This window comes from Muscardinus avellanarius (genome assembly GCF_963383645.1).
Source record: "Muscardinus avellanarius genome assembly, chromosome: 2".
Taxonomy (NCBI): domain Eukaryota; kingdom Metazoa; phylum Chordata; class Mammalia; order Rodentia; family Gliridae; genus Muscardinus; species Muscardinus avellanarius.
Window position 1 is genome coordinate 87,142,196 of NC_137787.1, and position 13,321 is coordinate 87,155,516.

The following is a 13,321-nucleotide window of genomic DNA, read 5'->3' on the forward strand; positions in this document are numbered from 1 at the left end:
AGATGTAACACATTTTCTGTGTTACATTAACCTGTGAATGGAAATGGGTTGCTTCCATTTCTTTTTCTTTTTTTTAATTTTTAATTTTTTTTATTGGTGCACTGTATTCATACATCATAATGGGATAAAAAAAAAAAACTATTGTAGACATACATGCACACATCGCCCAGTTAACCCCTACCCGATAGCCACCTCGTTCCCTCCCCATCCCTTCTTCCCATGCTTGGCTTAGTGGTTGACATCTAGTATTATCGCAATTTATCCAAAATTAACAATGATAATCTCACATAACAGTTTCATTTGTCTGATACCAAGCTTTTGATGACTTAAAGATAACATTTCAATATTTCTTTTTGCTTTCTTTCTTACCAGAGAATATTTTTTCTTTTCTTTTTTTTTAGGTGAGACTATCATACATTTATTTATTTTTCAGAGAAAATCTATCCTAATATCCATTTCTTGATCATTGTGAATAGTTCTCCAGTGAACATAGGAGTAAAGATACTTTTTCGACATGTCTTATTTTATTTTCTTTGAATACACACCCAGTCATAAGATTGTCAGGTCATATAGTATTTTTAATATTTTGAGGCACCTCCATACTGTTTTCTATAATGGTTTTAACAATTTGTATTCCCAATCACTGTGTGTGTGTGTGTGTGTGTGTGTGTGTGTGTGTGTGTGTGTGTGTAAGTATTGATTAAGTTTAGGAATTGGTTAAACCTGTAGATAATTTTGGGAGAATTGATATTTTACTACATTTAATGTTCCAGTCCTTGAATATGATACATATTTCATTTAATTCTTATTTTTACTTTTATCAGCCTTTTATAATTTTGCAAAACAAATCCCGTCCCTGTTTAAAATGCATAATAAATGTTTAAATTTTTTTAGGAAAGTCTTTTTTATATAATTTTTGGTGCATTATAGTCTCATATAATAAAATCATAGTGACATACATGCACACAGGACTTGATGGGCTTTTCTCCAGATCCCAACCCATTCTTCCCCATTTCCTTATACAGGGTTTTGAGATTGATATTTGTACCTTGTCATAAAGGTAAATAAGGTCGATGGAAGTAATTCATTGAGCTTCACTCTTCCCTCTCCCCTTCCTTTAGACCACCTCCTTTGCTCCACTGTCTTCTTCATTATCTGATTTCTCATGAGTATCCTGATTACTCCTTAGCTTTAGCATTTTAGGAAAACATATGACCCTTCACTTTATGTGACTGGCTAAACTCATTTAATATAATGTTCCCCAGATCTATTTTTATGCAAATAACATTATTGTTCTTTATTGCGGAGTAAAATTCTATTGTGTGTATTTCCCATAATTCTGTAATCCATTCATCTGTTGATGGACACCTAAGTTGGTTCTATAATTTGCCTATTGTAAATTGTGCTACTATGAACGTGGGTATGCATATATTACTGTAATTCTCTGATATCAGTCCATTTGGAAAGATAGCCAGCAGTGGTATAATAGTTTTAACATTGTTATTTATTGTTAGTGTGTAGAAACATGATTAACTTATGTGTGTTCATTTATGATGATGTTGGACTCCTTTACTCTAGGACTTTTTTGTTTTGTTTTGTTTTGTTTTGTATCTGTGGAACAGGGGATTGAACCCAGGGGCTTTCTATCTCTGCTACACCTCCAATCCTATTTTATTTTTTACTTTGAAACAGTCTCACTAAGTTGCTGAGAGCCTCACTAAGTTGCTGAGGCTGGCCTCAAACCTGTGATCCTTCTATCTTTACCTTCCAAATCTTGGGATAACAGGTACCACCATGCCTGGCTATCTCTAGGATTTTTAAAAATAGATTCTTTGGGATTTTCTTTACAAGTAATCATATTATCTGTAAATAGAGACAGCTTTATTTTTTTCCCTTTTTAATCTCTGTACCTTTTCTTTTTCTTATTGCAATGGTTAGAACTTCTACCATGATGTTAAGTGAGAGTGGTAAGAGTAGACATCCTTCCTTGTTCCAAGTCTTAAGAAAGCATTCAATCTTTTACTATTATGTATGACATTAGGTATTTTTTATACATGCTCTTTGACAAGTATAAATAATTATTCTGTTACTCATTTGCTGAAATGTATTATGGATCTTGTATTTTGTCAAATGTTTCTTCATTTGATGTCATGAAATAATTGTTGTTTAGCTACTGATATGTTAGGTTACCTTACTGATTTTTTTTTTTTTTTTTTTGGTGGTACTGGCGTGGAACCAGTACCCAGGGGCTTTTCTACCTCTAATCTATACTCCCAGACCTATTCTTATACTTTATTTGGAAACAGGGTCTCACTAAGTTTTTGAGAGCCTCACTAAGTAGCTGAGGCTGGCTTCGAACCTGTGCGATCCTCTTGTCTCCGACTCCTAAGTGCTGGGATTACAAGCGTGCGCCACCACACCTGGCTTACTTACTGATTTTTAAATGTTGAACCAGCCTTACATACCTGGAGTAAATCCCATTTGGTCATAGTCCTTAAGTAAAGAATTATGTTTCAACCTTAATGTCAGTATCAATCAAGAGGCACTTTTTAAAAAATTAAAGAAGTTCCTTCACTTAGAGTGTTCAATCTTAGTCCAGAAAAGTATCTATGTCAGATAGCTTTCAAGGAAAAAAATGAGTTTCTTGGTCACTTTCAATAATAATAATAGTAGCAGCCACCATTTATTGACTAGCCCATCTGCCAGGCAATACAGCTATTTTCCCCACATTATATCTAACTTTTATGATAGTCTTATTTTATCCTTAGGTATTTATTCTTGCCCTTGAATAAATTGAGAGTATTAGAGATTTTGCCCACAATGAACACATGGCAAAGGCATAGCTCAACCCAAGGCTCTCTAGCTTGTGCTTGTGTCCTTTATTACTATGGTTCTGATTTGTTTCTTTACCATTTCTATTTTCCCTCTCAATTTATCTCTCTCCCACCCATCAGAAATATATTTCCATTTATATCAACATAGCTATCCTGTGGCATATACATGTATATATATATTAGATACATATTCAACCATATATCCATCCTAGTGTGGAAAAATATTTCTGCCTCCATAATGTCATTGTGGGTATCCGTTGTTCTCTGCTCATTTCCTACTCTCACTAGTCTTCACTGATTATTTGGATGGTTAAAAGTAAAGATTTATATCCTAGATCTGCTTTTTGGGTTTATGTCTAGGGTTTTGATTGGTATTCTTAATTTTTGTTTCTTCCTTACTGGAGATGGAACCCATGGGCATTCTACCTGCGAGCTACACCCCAGCACCCCAAGCCCTATTTTTTTTTTCTTTATTTTGAAACTCAGTCTCACTGAGTTGCAAAGGGCCTAAGTAGCTGAGGATGTCCTTGAACCATGAGCCTACTGTCTCAGCCTCGCAAATGCTGGGATTACAAGTATGCGCCACCATCCCCAGCCTGTCCTTTTAATTTATTTTAATTTATATTTATTTATTTACTTATTTACATATTTATTTTTTGCTGGTCTGGGGATGGAACCCAGGGGCATTCTACCTCTGAGCTACATCCCCTGCCCTATTTTCTTTTTTCTTTTTTTTTTTTGGTGGTACTGGGGTTCCTGGAAGCCCTTCTACCTCCGGGCTACACTCCTAGACCTATTTTTTTATATTTTGAAACAGGGTCTCATAAGCCAGCGCGGCTGGCTTCGAACCTGCGCGATCCTCCTGTCTCCGCCTCCCAAATGTGGGGATTACAAGCGTGCGCCACCACGCCCGGCCCTTATTTTTTATTCTTCATTTTGAAACAGGGTCTCACTGAGTTGCAGAGGGCCTCACTAAGTAGCTGAGGCTTTCACAAACCACGATCCTCTGATCTCAGCCTCCCGAATGCTGGGATTACAAGTGTGTGCCACCATGCCCGGCTTGTCCTCCTTTTTGTTATTTTTATTTTTATTTTTTATTTTTGGTGGTACTGGGGGTGGAACCCAGAGGCTTGCTACCTCTGGGCTATACTCCCAGACCTTTTTATATATTTTATTTGGAAACAGGGTCTCACTAAGTTGCTGAAAGCCTCACTAAGTAGCTGAGGCTGGCTTTGAACCTGTGTGATCCTCCTGTCTCAGCCTCCCAAGCGCGGGGATTACAAGCGTGCACCATCACACCCGGCTTGTCCTCATTTTTAAAAGTTCTTTTGAAGAGTAAATAAATGTGACAGAAATGGGAAGTGGTCAGGAGAGCAGCAAAAACATTTTTTTATGTTTTATATTTATAGAGCTATGTGGCATATGAATTGAAATGCAGTATTTAAATAGAGCTATATTTGAAAATCCTTTTCCCAAATATTAATATTTACTCTCCCATCATAATACACTATTTAAATTAAGAAGCTTTGACCAGTAACATATCTAAAATGCCAAAATTTGTAATTGTTTTTCTGTTGTACTTTTCCCTAGATGCTTGCTTTAAGTCGAGTAACAGCATTGCACCCGTTTATGACAGCAGCAGATCTGCTGGAGGCGAGCCAGCTATGTAGCATGGATTCCAAAGCGAATATCGTACACGGTGAGAGAAAAGCAGTGCATTAGTCATGTGTTCTTTTTAAATTGTTTGACTTTATAAATGTTTTTCAAAATTACAATTAACATTGAGCATAGCACTCTTTTATTGGTAAAGCATAGCACTTTCTAAACAGAACACTTATATCTATATAGTCTTTAAGTCGGTCTTTATAAAATATTAACACTCTCATTTAGAACGAAGGAAACTTGACAGGCTGCCTCCCATACCGGAAATCCAGGTCAGGATGGATTGCTGAAGTTCTCATGGCACTAAGCGCTACTAAAGAGCATCCATTGGCATAGTTATTTGGGTTCACTTATCTCCTTTGAAAATCTAACAAGCATTTTTCTCTCCAGGGAAAATATGCATACAGTTTTGAATATATTTTTCCCAGGGGCTTAGGGATTCTCTGACTAAAACCCACTCACGGACCTTTTGTGATCTGAAATCACATAATAGCCAGGCATAGTGGCACACACCTGTAATCCTAGTGCTTGGAAGGTTGATACAGGAGGATCACAGGTTTCACGCCAGCCTCAGCAACTTAGACCCTCAGCAACCTGGTGAGGCCCTGTTTCGAAATAAAAAATAAAAAGGGCTAAGGCTACGGGTTTGTTATTTATTTATTTATTTATTTATTTATTTATTTATTTATTTATTTATTTTGGTGGTACTGGGTTCCTAGAAGCCCTTCTACCTCCGGGCCACACTCCCAGACCTATTTTATATTTTTTGAAACAGGGTCTCTTAAACCAGTGTGGCTGGCTATGAACCTGAGCCATCCTCCTGTCTCCGCCTTCCAAGCGCAGGGATTACAAGCATGCACCACCACGCCCGGCTACGGGTTTATCTTAAAGGCAGAATACCTCTGGGTTCAATCCATAACATCAAAAAGAAGTAGTCACCTAATAATCATACCTTCTGTTTGTTGTTTACCGTGGCCCTTTACTAAGTACTTGACAGTTTTGTTTGTAACATTCTAGCATCTTGAATTTAAAGAGATCCTTATTTTGCAGATGGGGAAAATGAAACTCAGGGAGGTTATGTAACTTTAAGTTTATATAAATAATAGTGATTAAAATAAATTTGAATCTAGAGGAATCTTCTACCATTCAAAACTGATATTTCACTATATTCTTTGAAAATTATTTCAGTCTTATATATCATTTAACTACAACTCAGTTTATTTCCCTCTTACTATAGGTCTGTCGGTTTTAGAAATCTGTCTTATAATAGCAATGAAACATTTAAACGACATCTATGAAGAGGAGCCCTTTAATTTTCAAATGGTCTATAATGGTGAGAATGAGACTTTTCTTCTGACTTTTTCTTGCTACTTATTTTAGGGAATTAATATTACTTTTGCTTTCTCTTTAGAATTTCAGAAGTTCGTTCAAAGGAAGGCCCATTCTGTTTATAATTTTGAAAAACCTGTTGTCATGAAGGTAAGATTTGGCTTACTGTTATTTTTCTGCAGACCAGTATATTTTTATATGATTTGATTGTGTAGATCAGAGTTGTACTTTCATTAATTTTTAAACTGTAGGTATTTACCATAGGAATTTTTTCCACATAAAAATTACCCCAAAATGAAATATTTTGGTAATTCTGAAAACAGCAAGCTTTAGTTTGTGGGAATATCCTGCCCTCTACTGTCTGTTCTTAGCATTTACATCCTGCAAAGGAGCTGTTTATTATAAACTGTCAAACATACTGAATCTAATAATCCTGCCCTTTTCCCACTGAAGAGATGGCTTTATAATCTCAGCAGTAAAAGGAGACAATAATACAGACAAAAGCCATTAATAAAATCACATTGGGCAGTGAGGTAGGTGAGGCTTGAGTTAATTCAAGGTTTTTTAGGGTACCATTGGCCACAAAATGAAAATATGAACTTTATTACATAGTTTCAGATTTCTGTACCCACAGAAAAATAAGTAAGATATGGAAATTTATATTTTAAACGAGTATATCAACACTCTTTTGAGTGTGGCATGTGTGGTGCATGCCTGTAATCCCTGTACTTGAAAGTGAGACAAGATGATGTCAGTTTTGAGACCAACCTCAGCAATTTATCAAGACCCTTTTTCAAAATAAAAAAATAAAACATGACTGGGGATATAGCTTACAGTAAAATGCTCCTGGATTCAATCCCCATTACCACAAGACAAAAAAAAATCTATGATCAAGTAGCAATATTTGGGGGTTTTTTTGTGTTAACATATTTGGAATTTGGTATTTGTTTACACAGAATTATAGCATATCGCAGTGTATTTAATATTCATTGTTCTTCAGGTTCATTAAATTTATAGCTAAGATAGTAGATTTACATTTTCAGATGATTCCCAACATAGTTTTGTTAACCAAGTATCAGGTTGTTTTATCCATAAGTTGTCAGAGTTTTATTTTTTTGTAGCAATTTTTTTTTTTTTTTTTTTTTGCGGGTCTGGGGATGGAACCTAGGGGCATTTGACCTCCCAGCTACACCCCTTGCCCTATTTTTTATTCTTTATTTTGAAACAGGGTCTCACTGAGTTTCAGAGGGCCTCACTAAGTAGCTGAGGCTGTCCGCGAACCGCGATCCTCCAGGTCTCAGCCTCCTGAACGCTGGGATTATAAGCGTACGCCACCACGCCCAGCTTTTTGTAGCAATTTTAAAATGAGTGCAGAGTGTTGCCATTTCTTCAAAGAAAGAAGAAAAGTATTTAGGATACTAGAGATTGGATTTTTTCCTACCTCTGTATCTAATAGTCATGATTTTTCAGGGTCACAAAAAGTAGAAAGGTTACATAAGCATTTACAATTTTTATAAATAATTTGTAGCTGTTCATTTCTACAGTTAAAAACATATTTTGCTGCCTAGAAATATGTGAAATCTGTTTTGTTTATCCCAAACAGCTACAGCTTGCAGTATTTTATCATTTTTAGAAATGAATGGTATTTCTCTTTTTTTTTTTTTTTTTCCAGTACTGGGAATGGAACCCAAGGGCATTTTACCTCTGAGACACCCCCATCCCTATTTTTTATTCTTTATTTTGAAACAGGGTCTCACTGAGCTGCAGAGGGCCTCACTAAGTAGTAGCTGAGAGTGTCTTCAAACTGCAATCTTCCTGTCTCAGCCTCCCAAATGCTGGGATTACAAGCGTGCGCCACCACGCCCAGTTCCAATAATATTTCTCATAATGAGCTATAGGAGTACAATTTTCAAGGATCTGTTTCAGTATATCACTATTTAATGATTAATGTCTCATATTTTAATGAATATTTTTCATACCCTAATAACATATCTAAAACAAGAGGAAGCAGACAATAAAAAGCTCTATTAAGGTGAAGATTAGTATAGAAGGGAATTTATTGACAGATTTTAACAATCTGAGAGTCTCTTGAAAGAAATAGGAGCCTGTCCCCTTTCTTCTGCAGAATCATTTATTTTATAGGATCTGCTGAATAGGCTTTTCAATATTTAGAGATCTGTCTTGCCTCCATCTTTGTTAGAATGGTGTTAAAACAGTAAAGTCTTACGGAGGTTGAAACAAAATGCAGATGCAAATCTATGTAACCTACATCATCAAAGTCATAAATTCTTAGGTTTTTATAGAGAAAACTTAGAAACGCTTTGTTAATTATTAGAGGAAAAGCTGCGGATGTTGCTCAGTGGAGCTAGAACAAAGTTAAGAAGAAAACCATATTGTGAAAGACGGGTTTAAAATCTGCCTTGTTTATACAGTGCATTGACACTCTACTTGATAGCATGATGTTTTCTTGAGGTTGAAGATTTTTGTTGTTTGGGGCACTGGAGATGAACCCAGGGGCGTTCTATCTCCTGGCTACACCACAGCCCTTTTTTTTTTTTTTTTTTTTTTTTTAATTTTGAAACAGTATCTCACCAAATTGGTAAGACTGACCTCTAACCTGTTATCCTCTTACCTCAGCCTCCCAAGTACTGGGATTACAGGCGTCCACCACCATGCCCTGTTTGAGACTTGCTTTTTAACCCTATTAATTTCTATTACATTTTTTACTTGGCACTCATATTATACTACAGACCGAAACCCTAACTATTCTCTGGGTTAATTTAACTTTCTTCCCTTATTCAATCTAAACTCTTTTCTTTCATTTTTCAGGCCTTTGAACACTTACAACAATTAGAATTAATAAAGCCTATGGAAAGAACTTCAGTAAATTCACAGAAAGAGTACCAGCTGATGAAACTACTTTTGGATAATACTCAAATTATGAATGCGCTGCAGAAATATCCCAACTGTCCTACAGATGTTAGGCAGTGGGCGACATCTTCACTAAGCTGGCTATGAACATAACCAGTAATTTCCATTTTGGCATTTCAGGCATACCCCTCTAAAATCTAAAAGCTATTGTTATTTAAGAAGATGTGTTATTACATTCCTTTATATTTATAAACATTTTTGTATTTATGAGAAACTTGCATGTGTAGTATCTTGATTTTGTCTTGCCTTTGAATTGTTGGCAGCTACATGATTTATAATTCCAGTGATTGACATAGATTGTGCTGTAGGTAGTAGTTCAAAAGACTAAAATGTGACTATTTTAGGGATTGGACCATATGCATATTAAAACCTATCAAGTGTATATATGGTCCTATACAAAATAGCAAAGAAAGAGTGATAAGAATTGAGGTATAATGCGTAATCTTGGTTCCCGTAGGGGTACTACCCTTTTTTTTCTTTTCTTTCTGTACACATAAATATTTTGGATTCTGTCCCAGACCCTAGGTCTTAAAGACTGATCATCTTGGCCAGAGGATGGTTCCCATGAAAGAAAAAGGCTAAGGAACTTAAATATTTCTTTTGCAGACTTTTCACAATGTGGTATTTACACCCATCTACTTCAGAACCCCTTGTAGGATTTTATTTTAATGTAGATTATTGAGCTTGATCTTATACAAAAGATCAAAATTTGCCTATTTAGCATTTTCAAATACTTTTATTTTCAAATACCTTCATTGATTCCTGGACTACTCACACAAATAATGTAAAGTGTTTGGCAATGTTATTAGCTGAATGTTTATATTGGAAAGTAAGGCCCTTAAAGGAATATTGAAATGTTTTAAAGCATTGTCTTATAAATTCAGTGACCCATGAACTAACACAGCTATATATTTAAAATGAAATTTAGTAAGCACTCAATATTAGTGGCTTCATTGTTCAACAGTATTTGATTGCATAATGCATCATGGGAGAAGAGTTATAAAAGACAGGGTACCTATGCGTGCATGTGTATTTTTTTTTCCTTGTTTCAGCACTGGGGATGGAACCCAGGGGCGTTCTATCTGAGTGACACCTCCAGCCCTATTTTTTTTATTCTTTATTTTGAAACAGGGTCTCACTGAGTTACAAAGGGCCTCAGTAAGTAGCTGAGATTCTCCTTGAACCTTGATCCACCTGTTTCAGCTTCCTGAATGCTGATGCTGGAATTACAAGCATGCACCACGAAGCCCAGCTTGCTTGTATAATTTGATACACTTAACTGTCAGAAGTCCAGTGAGGCTTAGGTACTGATATTTACAGATTAGGAAACTAACACAGTACTGGCAGGCAGTGTCCAGAATTACACAGCATACAGTGACTGATAGGTCGTCCCTCCTGTAATTCAGTTCAGGTTTGATTGATACCAAAGCACAAGTTATTAAAACTAAAGTTAAGCTGGGCATGGTAGTGCATGCTTGTAATCCCAGCATTTGGGAGGCTGAGACAGGATGATTGTGGTTTGAAGACAGCCTCAGCTACTACTTAGGCTCTTTGCAATTCAGTGAGACCCTGTTTCAAAATAAAGAATAAAAATTAGGGCTGGGGGTCTAGCTCAAAGCCCTGGGTTCCATCCCCAGAACTGCAAAGGAAAAAAAAAAAAAAGTCTCCCTAGATAAAGTTTGAACAGTGGGTTCTTTACCAAGTATGTCTTAGGTATACTCTATAAAAATTTATCTGGCCTTTAACAAGTCTTGGATATTAAACTTGGATACAAAAAAGAATTTTGTTCTTAAAATTCAGTTATAAACTGCTTTTTCATGTATAGTTTTTCTTGCCCACAAAACGTCAGTGCCTTCAAATATTCAGATAACTGTTGTTGACTTCAGCAATGCCTCTTTGAGTGAAGGCTGGCATACTGGTTCTTTGCCAGAGTCCATGCATACTTAAAATGTGTAGCATCACTATCATTCCTAGGAGAAGGAATTTTGAGCTCTAATCTTCCTTTGAAAAAAAACTTTCTAGCCAGACGTGGTGGCACACACTCATAATCCCTGCATTTGGGAGGCTAAGACAGGAGGATCACCGTTTGCAGACAGCCTCAGCTACTTGCTGAGGCCCTTTGCAATTCAGTGAGACCCTGTTTAAAAAAAAAAAAAAAATAGCGCTGCAGGTGTAGCTTGGAGTTAGAATGCCCCTGGGTTCCATCCTCAGTACAGACACCCCCCCCAAAAAAAAAAACTTTCTGGACCACATTAAGAAAGTACTATCTACCTTACAGGGTAAGGGCTTGATAAAATGACTTGAGCACTTAAAAGTTTTTGTTAGGTTAGGAGTTGACAAGATGAGAGCCCTCAGTTGCTTCTCTGGCTACACAAAAATTAGAGGAGATCCATTCACAAGGCATACAAATAAAAAACTAAGGAGTATGGTAGATTTTCATTAATGTTGATTATGGCAAACATGAAACAGTTACGAAGCAAACTGGGGTGGAAGGCTAAAAGTCATGTAAGTACCAAATGTCTACACCCCAAAAGCATTTCTATGGGGAGAGGGAATGTTGTTTGCCTTGTTCCATATTCCCAAATACAAACATATTTGCAAAATTGCTGCACTAACTTCACCTTGTAAATTGCTTAAGCCATCAATAAAGAAAAAAACCAAATATGAAATTCAAGCCCTAGTTTAAAAAAAAAATCCTTTGAGAATAATGTAGACTTTCAAACATGTTAAAGACATTTTCATTTACTAGAGGAGGAATTACAGCAAAAGCAAAAACTCAGCTCCCCTGGGTCATCAGACTAAAGTGCAGATGTTCAAAAGACCTTTGCATGCACATGGCTCCAAGAAATGTTACCATGTTGTCCACTTACTGTATCATAATGCTGTATTTGTTGAAAGCATGGTATCTGTTAACTTCCTCTGGAATCTGTTTTGAAGAACCTACTGTAGGCAAGGATTCCTGTAGGCAAGGATTCAGTCTGATATGCATTTTCCACCATGGTGTTTTCTACCATGGTGTATACTTTTGGGTCAGAAGGCCGTGCTGTTCCTTTCAAACACCGTAACCTACGTGCTGCCCTTTCCTTCATCCTTGAGAGAACTGAGAGCCCACTGACAGGGACTGTGTGGCACAGTGCCATCAAGCTCCGGTTTCCTAACACCAGCAAGTCCAGCATAGGTGCTGGGGTGCGGATACAGTCTGCTCAGACAACAAAGGAGGGGAATACTATTATTGGAAAACTTTCCTTTTATCCCCATTCTTGAGGATCTCAAGGCAGAAGCCTTACAAATTACAAAGCTACCATTTCCTCTCTTCAAGAACATATATATAGCTAAAGAAAAACTGCATATGCAAATCATACCAGAGTCATTTTTTTATTTAACTTGGGGATGGAATGGGGATAGCATACATTTTGTTTGTACAATATTTAACAATCACTTATCCAAGGTGGGGTTTTATGGTGCTTTTTTTTTTTAGCTTTCTGTTAAATACTTGCAGAAAAAAATAGCAAGTACAATTTGACAGTAGTACAACAACCTGTGCCCAAAACACTGACAAGAAATACAGAGTAAAGCTAAAATAATTGCTTACCAATATTCTGAGAGGTAACAAATAGGATATGGTTGAGACTGCATAAAAAACGCACTGCTGGTTGAGTATCTGAGGTAAATGATGTTCAATTAAGATGCTACTTGTATCATTTTGCCCAAAAATTGTAAATAATTTTATGCACATTATACCAAATGCTCCTAAAAAGTAATTTTTCAAAAAAGTAAAAAAGAGAAACTGGAAAATATTTGTGATGAAGCATTTTTTTTAAAAAATAGTAATCAGTTTATTCCACTAAACTACCATCTGACCAAGGGCTTTTCCCAACCACCTGCATTTTACTTGTAGCTGTAATCAGAGGTGAGGAGGAGGGCAAAAGAGATCCTTTTTAAATTTTGTGATATATGATTCTATTTTTAAATTCCAAAGGTGTTGGGTTTTTTCCTTGATTGTATTTTCAAAATGTCACCATGAAAGAATAGTGCAAATTCATGGGCCCAACAATTGTGAGGCACAGTCTCTTTTCTGGAGTTCACAAGGTACCTGTAATAAACATTCAAACAAGAATCACACATCACATGCTAAAAACTTCCTAGCATCTAAAAGTACATACAAGATCAGTGCAGGGCATAGACTTTGAATAAAGCCAAACACTGGTTACCCATGAGTCCTATGGCAGTTGGTCATAAAGCGTGTCTTACATGGGAGATCTGGGCTAGGTAAAGAAGTCAGAGCAGCAGTCCTGATGGGCTTCAGAAAGGCAGAATACAGATGAGTCAGGAGAAGCACCATACACATGAGGAAAAGTTACTGGGTCTCACTTTGCCCCCAAAACAAAGAAACCACCTTTTTTTTTTTTTTTCATTCTTTGATCTTTTTTTTTCTTGTATCCCTAGCTCAAACTGTTTGTTAACCTGCCCCCTTTGCACTGAATGTAAACCAAACACTAAAATGCCCTGCAAAAGAAAGTTTTAACAAGACTAGTTATCAAGGAAAAGGTAGTCACTGGAACATT

The 13,321-nt window shown here is 36.4% G+C and overlaps 1 protein-coding gene across 2 annotated transcripts in view; it reads left to right on the forward strand.

Annotated features, from left to right (window-relative positions):
* ORC4 (origin recognition complex subunit 4) overlaps positions 1-8,843 on the forward strand; it is a gene marked incomplete at both ends in the record, with an annotated part of 67,695 nt that extends 58,852 nt beyond the window's left edge. For both annotated transcript variants that reach the window (XM_080689099.1, XM_080689098.1), the window contains 4 exons: positions 4,425-4,533; positions 5,734-5,829; positions 5,908-5,975; positions 8,655-8,843. In XM_080689099.1, coding sequence (XP_080545225.1) covers positions 4,425-4,533; positions 5,734-5,829; positions 5,908-5,975; positions 8,655-8,843 — 462 coding nt within the window. The remainder of the gene's footprint in view (positions 1-4,424; positions 4,534-5,733; positions 5,830-5,907; positions 5,976-8,654) is intronic.
* Positions 8,844-13,321: the final 4,478 nt, after the last annotated feature.